The sequence below is a fragment of the Camelus bactrianus genome, chromosome 7, assembly GCF_048773025.1.
Source record: "Camelus bactrianus isolate YW-2024 breed Bactrian camel chromosome 7, ASM4877302v1, whole genome shotgun sequence".
Classification (NCBI taxonomy): Eukaryota; Metazoa; Chordata; class Mammalia; order Artiodactyla; family Camelidae; genus Camelus; species Camelus bactrianus.
In genome coordinates this window covers 39,212,059-39,226,346 of record NC_133545.1, presented here as the reverse complement: position 1 = coordinate 39,226,346, position 14,288 = coordinate 39,212,059, and the positions used below count along the sequence as shown (strand labels likewise).

General features: G+C 38.8%; 1 protein-coding gene across 2 annotated transcripts in view; it reads left to right on the top strand.

Moving 5' to 3' along the window:
* Nucleotides 1-542: 542 nt before the first annotated feature.
* AVL9 (AVL9 cell migration associated) overlaps nt 543-14,288 on the top strand; it is a 46,511-nt gene continuing 32,765 nt past the window's right edge. The window contains exon 1 of one of the 2 annotated variants that reach the window (XM_010971584.3): nt 543-1,300. In XM_010971584.3, coding sequence (XP_010969886.3) covers nt 1,208-1,300 — 93 coding nt within the window. In that variant the 5' untranslated portion in view covers nt 543-1,207. The remainder of the gene's footprint in view (nt 1,301-14,288) is intronic. The other variant, XM_074367266.1, reaches the window with a different exon arrangement.

Here is a 14,288-nt window from a genome sequence, read left to right as displayed (position 1 = left end):
AAAAGTTCTACTGAATCATAGAAAGTAGATTATAAGAAGTTCACTGTTTTTCTCAGTTATCCTTAGATTAGAATGCAGGTCCTTAAATTTCAAAGCTGGAAGTAGAAGTATTAATTGCTAAAGTTGTCTAAACTGAGATATGCAACTTGTAATGGTAAACTTCACAGCCAGTTAGTCTAAGACTTGCGAAAACTATTTGAAGTAGTCACCTATCCTTTAGATTATCCCCAGACTGCCCTGGATAAGACTTGTTAAATCTATTAGTATTTCCATTATTCACTTTAAACTCACATAGAATGAGATTCAATGGTTCTTTTGAAAAAATTGAACCAGTACAGTCAGTAAGGAAATAAAATAACCCTGGTGATAACAGACCCCATGTATTTTGTGCTGACTAGAGTACTAAACCCAGAAAAATGGAGAATGGATATGTTTTTTAAAATAGCAGTACTAGAATAATCATTTTACAGGTCTCTCCGTAAATTTCCTTTCTTTTCAACGGTATTCTGCTTCAGGCCTTAAAACGCTTCCAAACTCCTATATATAATATTTAAATAAGGGGAAAAAACCTAGAACGAAGTACAAGCGAAACCCTGGGTAAGTAGTGATTTGAAGGTTTGAATACACAACTACAGAGCCGCACCAACAGTCCTCCCTGTTACCAAAATTTAAGAGTAAAGGGCAGAGAAACCCTAGGCCAGTGCGGCGAAGGAGAGAGTGAAGGAACTGGATACTCGGAAAGTGAACCAAAAATAGGAAGGAACGCTGAGGAAAGAGGTGGGGAGGGACCAAGATTCTGAGGAGGAGAAAGCGAGGGCAGAGGAGGCGGAATCGTGATGCGCGGGGAAGCGGTGACCAAGGACAGGTGTGCCGGGCCGCCCCACCAGGCCCCGCCCACCCCGGCGGCGCTCCGCCCCTCAGCTCCCTCCGGGTCCTGCCCAGTCCCGTCTCGCCGGCGGCGGCTGCCGCATCAGGTGACGGCCCGGAAGCAGCGGAAGCGGATGAGGGAAGCGCGGCCGCGGCCCGGGGGGCGGCGCAGAGCTGCAGCAGCCTCGGGCTCCTCCCGGCCCCCAGCGCGGTCCTCATGCGGCGCCCTCGCTGACGCCTGAAATCCGCCGCTCGCCATCCTCCTGGGGATCACTGGCTTGCCTGGCCCGCCGCTCTTTGCGGTTGACGTCGTCGTGGTGCGGGCCTGAGGCGGCTGCCCATGGAGAAGGCGGGGCGGGGCGGCGATGGCGCCACTCGGGGGCCCGTACTGCACATCGTGGTGGTCGGCTTTCATCACAAGAAGGGCTGCCAGGTGAGGAAGGGACCCGAGCCCGCCCCCGGCCGTTCGGGCGTTCGCGCGCCCCGGGCACGCACTCCCCTTGGCTCTGTGGAGCCCTCCCTACAGAGCCCGCGACCCTTTGCCCCTGAACTTGGCTCCTTTCTCTAGCTCCGCGCAGTTGCCCCACCTGAAGCCCACCCCCACGCCCCCTTTCTCCTGCCCTTGAAAATTGTATCTTGAGCGGCGGAGGAGCTATGTGTCGCAGTGTTGGTAGATATTTCTTAGATTCTTTGGTGGTGTGGTAGGAAGGTCAGCCACTCTTCCCCATCCATCTCTGTCTCCGTTGACTTTCTGGGTGTCCACCTGTAGTGGGATCCTTTAGAAAGATTCAGCACCTGGGCAGCGTTTTCAAGGTAATGAGCTGTGGGCTTCCACACGAGTGCCTCAGGTTGGTTGAAGCACATGCGGCGCCGTGGGAAAATCCACTTCCTTTGTTTATCTGTGTATGGAAGCCCTAGAACCCGTCGTGTTAGGTGGTGTGTTGACTCCGCCTCCCTTCCTATTGGGCCTTGGTGTTGCTATTTGATCTTGTTCAGTTCCTGCCTTTTTGTGAGAGATTGACCTCTCCAGCTCAGTTGTGATGAAAAGTGTTATTTACCGAGCAAAGAAACGTGCAAATACAAAGTCAGTTTCAAGCTTCTTAACTGAAATGGTGAACGAGAACAATACGACATTTGTAATCTATGTATTGAAGGCAAGGAAACAAAGATGGAAACAGGATTGTTTAATGAGAGCAAACATTGGAAGGCAATGATGTCATAATGTGCTAGTGAACAGTAAATTGACATGCTTACAGTGTTAAAAATACCGGTTACTATCATTAGGTCATGCAGCATTTTGTTTCTTGCGTTTCACAGAAAATAACATTTTACAGGACTTTTATTGACAAAATTTAAGTTCGTTAGAGAATGATAACAGAAAAGTGAAAGAAAGATGAAGGGAGTGTTGATGAAAGGATAGTTGTGTTTGTATGTGTTTTAAAGACTGCTTAACTTTAAAATGTATCATATTCCTTGTCCCTCAGGTAAAAATGGCATAGAAAGATACCAAGGAGGAAGTGGCATTATTCAGTGTGGTATTTTAAAAAATTCCAAGCAGGAGCAGTAGAATAAAATTTTTTTAATGTGGCCCTATATTTAGAGGTAAGAAAATAGACATTTGAGATTATTATACCATGGCATGTAAATACAGTGTTCATTAGATTTTTAATACTTTAAAACTTCACATTTTTGATGTTAGTTGTCATTTCATAACCTACCTTGTGAATATGGGTGAAATAACTGAAACTTGGAGGAAGTAAAACCATCTTGGTGGAGTCAGAATTGTCTCAGCACCAAGTTTGTTCACTCAGCTGAGCCACGTGATATCTCGGAGTCTTTTAGGGTAAAGAAGTGGAGTCCACTTCACAACCAAACTGAATGGAATGTTTAATGGCAAAAAAGAAGGAAATAATGGTAGGAAATAGAGTACAATCTCTTAATATTTGCTGTCACCTAGAGTCAAGATTAATTATTATGTGTTCTGCCTGTCTTATTGGCAAAAGTAATATGATATATGTTCCCAGAAGAGAAACATGATTTATGAAACAAATGTAATGCTGCTTATGAATTAAAAAACACTGAACAACAGATTGTAAGATGAAGCAGCACCCTGGGTGTCATACCCTTTCTCTGGGTTTGCCTGGGTTTTGGTTTCAGCACTAAAGTAAAGGTGACTAGTTTTTGTAAAATGAGCATCATGCTGGGTCAGAGTTGGGAGATCTGGATGATGTCCTGGCTTAACTGCTCCATGACCTCCAGCAAGTCCAAATTGAGTAATTTTTTCTGTACTTCATTTTCCTCTACCAGATTTCTTCATGAGAATTGTAGGCCTGGTAGGGATCTTTAGAGATCCACTCCACCTCCCTTAAATTTACAGATGAGTAAACTGAAACCTAGAAAGGTTAAGTGACTTAAGCATACTTACGCAGCTAGTTAGCGGTAAAAATGAATTTTGTTTAGAAAAGCTATGCAACATTGGGAAACAGACCTCAATATAGAACTGGACATGATTCTGGATACAAGGGGAAGTGAGAATTTATAGCCAAGGAGCACAGTGGGGGCCAGTGGGTGAAAAGTTAGTACATCGAGGTAAAGGGGGTTTCTAGTTAAACCCATCTAAGAGGATTCTTGCTAAAATTAGATGATGCAGAAATGAACACAGAAGTCCAAAAGTCAGGGCCTAACTGAGAAGAGTTCAGAGCTGCCTGACTTAAGTTTGGTAAGGAGAGCCTCTTTGTTAGCACTAACATTGAAGCTCAGATATCCCGAGTGTTCATAACTGCATCTCTTAGTAGCACTTTTAGGTTGTAGAATTGAAAATTACATGCCTTGTGTGTGTGTGTGTGTGTGTGTGTGTGTTTATATACATATATACACACACACACGTATATATATATATATTTGTAATCCACGAGGTGCTTCACAGAGACAAAGACAATTATTTTTGGATACATATACTTGTTGGTTGTTCACCTAGGTTGCTGATAGAGTGGAAGAGAATGCAGAGGATTCTGCCACAGTGCAATGAAAGATGAGAAATCTAGTATTGGTTATGTTCTTACCGCTGACGGAAAGAAAGCAAGCCTTTTAAGATTACACTTAACCTCATAGCAGAAAATGAAGAGCTAAGAACCTGGTTTTGCAAATCAAATGAGAATTTGTTATAGCTTGTTAAAGTCAAAATGCAGTGATCAAGAAAGTGATTTTTAGATCTAGTGCATATTCTGTAGCTTTTGCAAGACCCAAAACACTTATATTTTAACAGAATAATTACTATTTCTCAAAAATTTTGGCTTATTAGTAATCTGTTATTTTCCTATTACTCTTCTGGTGGAGGTTGGTTGGAGAGATGAGACTGATTTCTGGACTCTAAAGAGACTTAAGGATGGGTGAGCTGATAACCTGAAAAACTTCTTTGAAACCCTCTGGTAGTAGTCAGGTTGTGTCTAGGGGCTGCTAACATAGCTACTCCACTCAGACAACAGCTTATGAATGAAAAGGCTCTCACTGAGCTGGCTGATGAAATTGACAAGTGAATGCAGTCAAAACAAACTTGCTGGAGACAATTTGTATTAATTCATGGTAGTTCATCCAGCTGGAACAGGATGTTCAACTGAGGTATAATGATGGGAAAATAGTTTGTTCAACTCTCATTTTTGGTTTCCCAACTTTCTCCCTTTTTTGTCATAGTTTTTATAAAATAAAATAGCAAGAAAATGTACTGAAAGTTCCAATATATGTTATATGGTTCTTAAAGGGTGTTCCTCACATCTGCAAATAATTTTAGATGGCCTACAACTCTGCTTTCTTAACCCTTCAAAATCCAAATACATTTGATATAAAGTACCTGTATTACATGTATTTAAGTCTTAGGCAGAAGCACTGTTCTGGAAACTGTTCTCATTTAATCAGTGTAACAGGTGTTTCAGGCTTTCTAATTTTGTAAGATTTCCTTCACGATGGATTAATCAGCTACCTTCTCCACTTTAAGATTTACTTCCAGGTGTAAAGGATTAAAAGTGCATGGCTCATTGAATTGTGACTATTGCTTCAGATTGTTTTAGAATGTTTTAGGGTGCTTTGTTAGACTGCTCTTCCTAGTATTCGGAATGCTGCAGGTCATGTTGATCAACAGTTCTTTCCATCTACTGAGATTATTCATAGTGAAAATTCCCATTCTTGGTTGTAATGTGTAATGTTAAGGCTTAAGTGAGCCGAAGTAAAACCTTTGTTTAAAAAAGTTACTCCTTTCAGCAGTCTGCTGAACATAACTTTACCTAAGGAAATGTACTAAATTTTTGTAGTCTCTAATGTTATAAAAGTGCCCTGTGATAAAGGAGTCAGTTCGTTTCACATGGACAAGATGAAAGCCGTCTGTGTTGGAGATCCTCAAACTAGGCATTTAGATGTTCATTTGTTCATCTTGTTTCCTACGTTTTTTTCCACCTTTGAGGCCTTCAGGTGTATTTCAAATGAAAAATTCTTTCATTTAAGTTGAAATGAACATCTGTTAACTTTATCTTTTGATTTTTTTTTTACTTTTATTTGGGTAATTTGTGGAAAGGATTTCTGTAGTAACCTATTAGCTTCTAGTAGTCATTATTCTAGTTTATTGATGTACTTAACTTTTAGAACATTTTAAGTGAGCTAAATTACTACCATACCATTTCAAATGATTTTGAAGTATTTGTCCATTTCGACTCTTCCCCTGAAATTTTAAAAAATTTAATATTTAGCAAAGAACTCTTCTTCCTTAAAAACTCACCTGCAGTTAGACTCATTGACATGAGGTAACTTATGGACATCATCTCTGTAGTAGTTTGCTTGTTACAGATTGTGTGTTCCAGAGTTTTGTTTGTTCCTTACTTGCTTTGTGGAAGTAATTATATAAGCTGTATTTGTCAGTTTAGCATAATTTTTGGCAAAATAATATAATCAAATGGATGTTAAATAAACTTTTTAGTTCTTTCATAGAGAGATTGGAACTTATTTAAGCACTCAATAGGGAATAGTTATTTTCCAAAGTGACATCATAAAAAGTTGAATTATTACTTGAATTTAGACCACTATTCTGATAGGATTCATGGTTTTGTATATATAGCTGGTAGTTTTAAATATTTTTTACTATTTTTTTTTAATTGAAGTACAATCAGTTACAGTATGTGAATTTTTGGTGTACAGCACAATGTCCCAGTCATGCATATACATACATATATTTGTCTTCATATTCTTAGCAGTTTTAATTCTTGAATAAACTGGTTTTACCAGACTGTACTTCTTTAAAAAGTAGAATTATAGAAGAACTAGAACTCATGTTTGCACTAGTTTCAACAGTGAATAAAGCAAACTAGAAGCAGTGAAGAGAACAGTATATTTTCCTGTTGGTCTGAGTAGGCTGATGCTGAGAAAATCTCTGAATAGCAGGATGCTGCATTGCAAATTCAGGGATGGGATGAGGAGATTGGGGTGGGGTTTGGTTTATGTTAGGGTAATAGTGTCAAACCCTGACCCTTTCAGGTTTGGTAACAGATGGCTGGCTGACAGGCATGCAGTTTTGCCACCTGCTGTCGATGGAATCCTATGGTGACAATGATGAAACTTGGGGAGGTATCTTTTGTGATTCTTGTTGGACTAAGCAGGTCTTTGAAACAGAAAAAACAATTTTGGATAGTTAGAGGTTAGGGAAGAATAATATCTAAAGATTTTTTTAACTACTCAGAGAAACCCCGGAGAGAAGATTGCATTTTCTGGCCCTCCATAGCACTTTTATTTCTTGAACTTTAATATTTTGGTGAAGGTTTGTTCCTTATTTTAGCCATACTTTTTATATGCTGAAATGATGAAAATCTCTGACTTTGCAGGGCGGCAACTTTAATACTTACAGCAGTGGAATCATTTTCGTGTAGGCCTTGGCATCACAGCTAAGCAGGGTGGGGGGTCAACGTCTGTAATGGAAATTTAGAAATATCAGGAAGATTCTTTTGTCCTTTTATAGTTCTTCCCAGATAGCTAGAAAGTGCTCAGCAGTGCCTAAATTTCTTTCTTTGGCTGAAGTCTTTGATCTCCGGTAGACTGCTTACATATCATCCATAACTTTCTCCTTGTTATCAGCGTGGTTCAAATCCTTTGCTGAGGACAGATTTTGCTAGGTAGGGAAGACTGCAGAAGGACCCTGGTCTATCAGGGAATGGGCACTACAAGAGGAAGATGAAGACGTAGGGAGAAGAGTCTTTACCTAGTAATTCTGAGAAAAATTGGTTCTATTATATTTGGTTAAGATGTCCTCAGATTAAAAACTTAGTTTCTCTCTAGGATATTTTTAGGATATGTTACTGAAATTGATATTTTTGAAAAATTTTTAATCATATTCCAGCTGCTTTTAAAAAATGATATGTTTTCATAAGTAGTATATACTCACTGTAGTAGAAAAGTGAGAAAATATAGAGAAGAAAATTAGCACTTAAAATCCTGTATCCTAGAGAAATCTGCTCTTAACGCTTGGATGAATATTCCTCTGGTTCTCCATACTTTAAGGAATATACATAACTTTTCCCCAAAATGTATTATATAAGCAAGTTTTTGACCTGCCTTTTGTAGTGTGACACTAGACTATTAATATCTTCCACTTTGATAATGTTGAATTATAAACAATATTTTCTCAAAATCTTTAACTTCTCCTTTTTGGACACTTAGATGGCATTCCAGTTTTTTGCTATTTTGAATAGTGCAGTAAAGAACATCCTTGTGACTTTGCACCATTTCAGAGTGTGGAGACTATTTTAAGCCTTTTTTTTTTTTTTTCCCTGTGGAGATCTTGTTAAAATAGATTTTGAAGCAGAAATTCTGCCTTCTTAACAAATGTCACTCGTTGTGCTATGGCATTCTCGGTTTTTTTTGAGGGGGGGGTTGTTTTTTTTAAACAGTGTTTGACACGTGCCTCTGACTCAGCTGGGCTTTTGATAGCCAGTCAGAGGCAGGGAGATGGCCGAGCAGTTAGTAGTTACTTCTCCATGTTGACCAGAAACATAACATGGCTTTCAGTTTCCTCTCCCTGCTATCTCATATGTTGCTGCTTTTCTTCCATGGACTGGGAGACCACATCTGCTAAATATGTATGAAATAAAGTAACTTAGTCATGAGTTTTGAAAGACGACCTAAAGAATTCTCCTTAGTATTCTGTCAGGGGCTTCATGATAGCTGGTTAGGCCGATAGATGCTTTTCTCACTTATTCCTGATCGGCGGTGTTCTAGGTAATTAAATTGTCAGAAGTCTGACTTCAGAAACAGCTATGTTTGGATGTCCAGTTAGATTTGAAATATGGCTCTCTGCACTTCTATTTTCTTCATCCAACAAATTGTCACAAAGTATGTTAGCTGTGTATCCACAGGCGGAAATGACTACAGGGTTGTTAAGGAACCCGTTCCTGCCCCCATGGCCTTCACAGGTGATAATAATAATTTGTTAGACCCTGTTTGGTGGGTATGGTGCATATCTAGAAATTGAATTTTTTTTTTTTTGCTATGTAAAAGTTCTAGTATTGAAATGTTAAAAATAAATTGATGTGTAAAAGATTGCTAGGGTAGAGTTCATTAAAATAAATTGATTTAAATCATTTGTTGGGAAATTTCTAATTTTTTTCTGCAAGAAAATAATTTTTGTAGCTTAGATATCATCTTTGTATATATTTTCAACAACAGGGCTAAATAATGTTCCATTTATATCATATCATCCAGGACACCAGTCTTCATTCCACTGTATGTTTTTTATAAATCCTCTTCCTCGCCTGCATTAGAGGAATTTTATATACCATATTCCTATCATCCCTTTGTACTTTCAGCTCTGCCAACTTTGTAAGAGAACTATGAGGAAGACTGCCAGTTCTTTTGTAGTATTAAATCTTCACGAAATTGGGAGGGAAAACATATCTTAGAATAGACATGTCTTCTACATCCAGGGTTTCCTTTAAAGTGAAAAGCATCTTGACAGAGCCTTGGTACCTGTTAAGAAAACATACCCTATGCTTCTGGGATAAAAGAGGTGCCTAGAAAGGGAGTGGAGAGGCAGAGCAGCTGGTTCAGAATTTCCAGGAAGCCCTTTCCTTCCCTTGGGTAAGCCCTGTTGAACCCATATCTGTGGGGACCGTGGATGTATTTAATTTGTGTGCTGTCTAGCATTGTGGCTTCTACTGGTGCTATGGTGCTCTGACAGTGGAGTGGATGTTACATTGTTAGAAAGTGAACAAAGGGTGGTTTTGAAGTACTTAGAGTTCACACCAGGACACTATGTTACTGTTTTTGTAGTTTTTCATTATTGTTTTTTCAATCTTTTGCCTCTGAAGACAAAGTAAATGGAATCTGACTGGAGGGCACCAGTTTGACTTGTAAACTATGGAAGAGGGTGGTAATATTCACCATTTCTGGAGGATAAACATATTCACCATTTCTTACATAGTTCATTTAGCATTTAGAAAAATTGCCTTTTTAGTCCTTGTGATTAGAGCATCTTTCACTTGTTAAAAATCAGCCAGTCTTCTTTTTCCCTTTTATCTGTTGTAGTTGTTTGAGTATGTAAATTATTACTACTAATTGAGATCAGAATAGATTTTGCCACATAAGTATTGGTTGACATAACAAGAGAGATACTTGAAATTTTCATGGTTTAATATTTCCTTTAGGGGAACATTTGATGTATCTGTTACACATTGTGTGTGCTAATGCCCTACCAGATACCATCTTTGATCCTCAGATTTAATTTAGATTTTGGGCTGTGAACTTTCACTATTAAATAGTAACCCTACTGGATAATAATTATTCTGGATATTTCTTAATCTCTAGGGATTTACTTTGGTTTTTGTCAGTGATTTTTCACATATACTTAGGGCTACCATGTACAATATGTAAACCCTGTACAGCACAGCTGCAGGGAGAACTCTTCATGTAAACTGGAGATGTACAGTGAGGCAGCCTACTATACCTGCCTTTACTTTCTGTGGTACTGCTTGGTTTTATTGGCACTATTGTTTAGATTGCATTTTGATTCAACTATTATCTAAGTCTCAGGTATTTTCCAAGCGATTTAAGACTCTTAAGCCTCTGTGCCGTGATTTGTGTATCTGCCTGTATTATTTTGGACATATCGAAAGGAGGCATCTAGAATACTGAGTCAGTATGCAAAATACGAAGAACATACAACTTAAGATTTATAAGGGGGGAGGGTATAGCTGAGTGGTAGAGAATGTGCTTAGCACACATGGGGTCCTGGGTTCAATCCCTAGTATCTCCATTAAATAAACAAACAAACCTACCCCCCCCCAAAAAAAGATTTATAAATCCCATTTATTGGGAAATAGATTCATTTTTGTTTAGTTTTCCCCACACACCAACTGGCCACTCTACAATTCAGTCCTATTCTATACCAACTACCCAGAGTTAACATCATACTCCACAGGTTTAAGGGCTCAGTCCTACAAGATGCTCTCACTTTGGACACCAGTCCTAAGTCCCCAGGCCACCTGCACTTCTGTTCAGCTTAGCTACAGTTTGGGGGTTCCCCCTACTCAGGTTCTAAAATTTCCTATAACAGCTCACAAAACTCAGGAAAACACTGCTTACCTTTACTGGTTTATTAAAAAGGATAGCCAAATGGAAGAGATGCACGGGACAAGGGATGTGGGATGGGGCATGGAACTTCCACGCCCTCTCTGGGCACACTATCCTCTCAACACCTCAGAGTCTTTGCTGACTGGGAAGCTCCCTGAACCTCACCGTTTGGGGGTTTTATGGAGGTTTCATTACATAGGCATGATGGATTAAACCATTAGCCATTGGTGATTGAACTCAGTCTCCAGCCTCACTCCCCTCCCTTCAGGTTGAGGGTGGAACTGAAAGTACCTAGCCTCTACTCAAGGCTTGACCTTTATGGTGACCAGGGCAGGTCCCATCCTGGAGCCACTTAGTCCCATCAAGAATCACCTCATTAGCATAAAGCCAGGTGTGGTTGAAAGCCTCTTGTTATAAATAACAAAAAATGTTCCTCTCACTCAGGAAATTCCAAGGTTTTAGGAGCTTTGAGTTAGAAGGACCTGTTGGTAGCAAGTAAACCAGCAGAAGAAAAGAATTCTAGAAAGCTGTCAACATAGTATAGGCAGTCTATAATTAATGAAAAAGTTGTGTCCCAAAAGTTAGCTGTTTGAAATTCTGAATACATTTTCCCAAAGAAGTGGTATTATAAATACTCTGGGTGCAAGTGAATCTAAAGCTGCCTTATCTTACCCATGGAATTCTTCAAGCATATGTAGGATCTACACTTATATTTATAGTAATTTTATGAGTTGACTGCATTTTAAATTGTAAAAGCAGTCATTTAAAAGTAAATACCAGTTTACTTTAAAGTAAATAATATCCTCAACTTTTGAGTGGGTTAGAAAAAGTTCTGTTGCATCTACATGCCACACAGATAAAGCATATGTGACCAAAAAGTAGCAGTTTGTGAACATAGATGAAAGTTAAAAGATTGTTCGAGTTCTTTCAACTTTCCTGTAAATTTGAAATTTTCCCAAGAAAGATGAGGATAAAAAAGTGTAACAGGAATATTCCTTTATCTCCAATTCCCAGCCCTATTCACCTCTTCAGAGATAAAACCCTTATTAAAAGTATAGATTGTATCTTTAAGCATGTTTTTTAATCCATTTACAAAGATGTATAATTGCTTGCATAAATGGAATCACAGAATAAGAATTATTCTGTATTTACTGATATCCTGCTTGCTTTTTAAATTTAGCAGTACGTATTAATTTTCTGTTGCTCTTGTTACTACAAATTTAGTAACTGAAGACAACACAAATTAGAGTTCTGGACGTCAGAAATCTCAAATGGGTTTCACTGGCCTAAAATCAAGGGGCTGATGAGTCTGCATTTCTTCAGGATGCTCTAGGGGAGAATTAATTTTCTTGCCTTTTCAGCTTCTAGAGGTCACCTGCATTCCTTCGCTGATGGCCCCTTCCTCCATGTACAGAGTACCTTAAAACATAGCATCTTCAAATATCTTTGGCTCTTCTGCCTCTCTTATAAGGGCTCTTGTGATTACATTGGGACCACCTGGATAATCCCCCATCTGGAGATAATCTTATCTGCAATGTCCCTTTGCTTTGTAAAATAACCGACAGATTCTGGGGATTAGGAAATTAACACCTGGAGGGCTCTTGTATAAGCCTCAAGTTGCCTAGTCCTCATTTTATCAGAGGCTCAGCCACACATTTAGTAATATAAGAAACAATTATCCTATAAAATAGGTAGAATACAAGTAATATAGTTAGTAGTATTAGTAAAGTCATTAGGTAAGAATTTAAGCCAAGAACACCCATGAGGTGTGGCCCAGTGCATCCCCAGGTCGTCTGACTTACTCTGTTCTGTACCAGTCTTTGTTTTTAAGGGACATTGTTTATTGGCATTGTTCATAAGGCATCCAGCCCAATTTCCTGGTGTTTTCAGGCTGGTTATCCTCTATGTGGTTTAATTATTCCCATCATAAAGTGGGGGGCCTTAAACTTAATGATCATAGCTTGGTGTTAGTCATGTAATTCCATCCCACAACTGAGGGAGGTTATATCTTTAGCTGAAATTTTGCTTGTTCAGATTGAGCTTGAGTGGCCCTAAAAGAAAATTCATATTTATGGCCAGGGTCACAGCAGGTATTATTAATTGGCCAGGTGAGGGGATCTTCTCATCCTGGGCTGATGGTTTCTCTTCTGTTTGAGCATTGTTTTAATAAGGTGAGTTTGAGGTCAGCAGTCCTCTCTATAGGCCAGTCCAGTGCAGGGCCCCTTTCTAAGTGGAAAAAATAATCCAAGAGTCAGTTCCCTTCAGTTTCACTGTCCATAAACTAGTTAAGAGTACCTGATAAGGATCCTTTCAGCTAGGTTGGAGATAGTCCTTTAAATGATATCTTTTCCAGTATACATAATCTCCTGGTTGCAGGTCATGAGCCATCTGATCTTCATCCAAAGATAGATTACTAAATTTCTGAAACAAGTTTAGAGTATCTTTTAATAATTCAGTTAAACTTTACAATAATATAATAGCAAGGAGCTGTCTGGGAAGTGAGTCTTAGGCAGTAAATACAAGCCCTAATTAACAATACTAGAATTTAATATCCACTGAAACATAATCTTTTCCTTTCTAAAATTACCCTCATTTCTACCAAATATAACCAAACTCAAACTAATTTGTTTACAAAGTAAACTGGTTTCAATAAACTTGACCTGATGGCTTATGTAAGTGTAAGGGATCATATAGGCTTTTTTAAAAATTGACTTTGCTGGAACTTTTATAAGAAATCTCAGATTAAATTTTTTAAAAGCCTCTCAAGACCAGGAAGGCCATGCCAAATGCTTTACCTGTGATACCTATAGATTTGCGTGAATCACCCCTTTTCAGAGTTCCCCAGAAATACCTTGAGATTTCTGCACCTGTTAGGAGGTGGCCTTCCTAATTTATCTGATAAAGCTGTAGAGAATCTTAAGAGTTTCCAATCATTGGAATTTTACTCCATAATCCAAACTTTAAAAAAAAAATTTTCAAACTGAAATGTTGATTGCTTCTGGAGGTAGGAGCAGGGAAATTTAAACATTCTCAGTATGGAATTAGATCACCTATTAAAAATAATCATTTCTAAAGCCTTTTTATGACTGGCCTCATGGCACCTTGATTCCCTTGATGTGGGAAAATGAGCCATCATGTCTTTCCACCTTAAAGATGGGATCTAAAAGTTATTCTCATTCCTAGGTTGTTCCAGCTTTAGTGTATATATTACAAATGCAATACAAATTCCTGCTTAAACATACTTTGAAAGAAAATTAAACATGACACCTAGAACTTCTAAGTCAATATGATTACCCAAATCCTGAGCATTTAATAATGCCTTCCTCTCCAAGTCGCACTGAAATAACAAAAAGAAACAGAAGCACAGGGGCAATGCTAATAAACCTGGGAAATGCCAGAAACCAGAAACCAGAAACATACTAAAAACTTTGTTATTTCTATAGGACACAGTATTGGAGAGACTTTGTTGACTTTTCATTGATCAACTCTCAATCTTGGGGAAAAAAATAATCTGAAGTGGTGGTTAATACTCACACCCCCAACAACCCATCAAAGCCATAAGCTCAAAGCTTCAAGTCATGGAAGCAAGGGAGCCAACTGATGGGAAGCAAATCTAGATCTTGGCTCAACTTCTCAGGTTTCTTTGTTGGGTCTTTCCTACTCAGTTCAGTAGGATGTCGGTTTTTCTTAGGCTCCATGTCTTCAATTACCATCTATTTGATAACACCTCCCAAATGTACATCTCCAGCAGTGACCACCACCACTACCCTCTACCCTCATGTGCACATTGGAATTAAACACCTTTTTAATCAGAAAAGGGA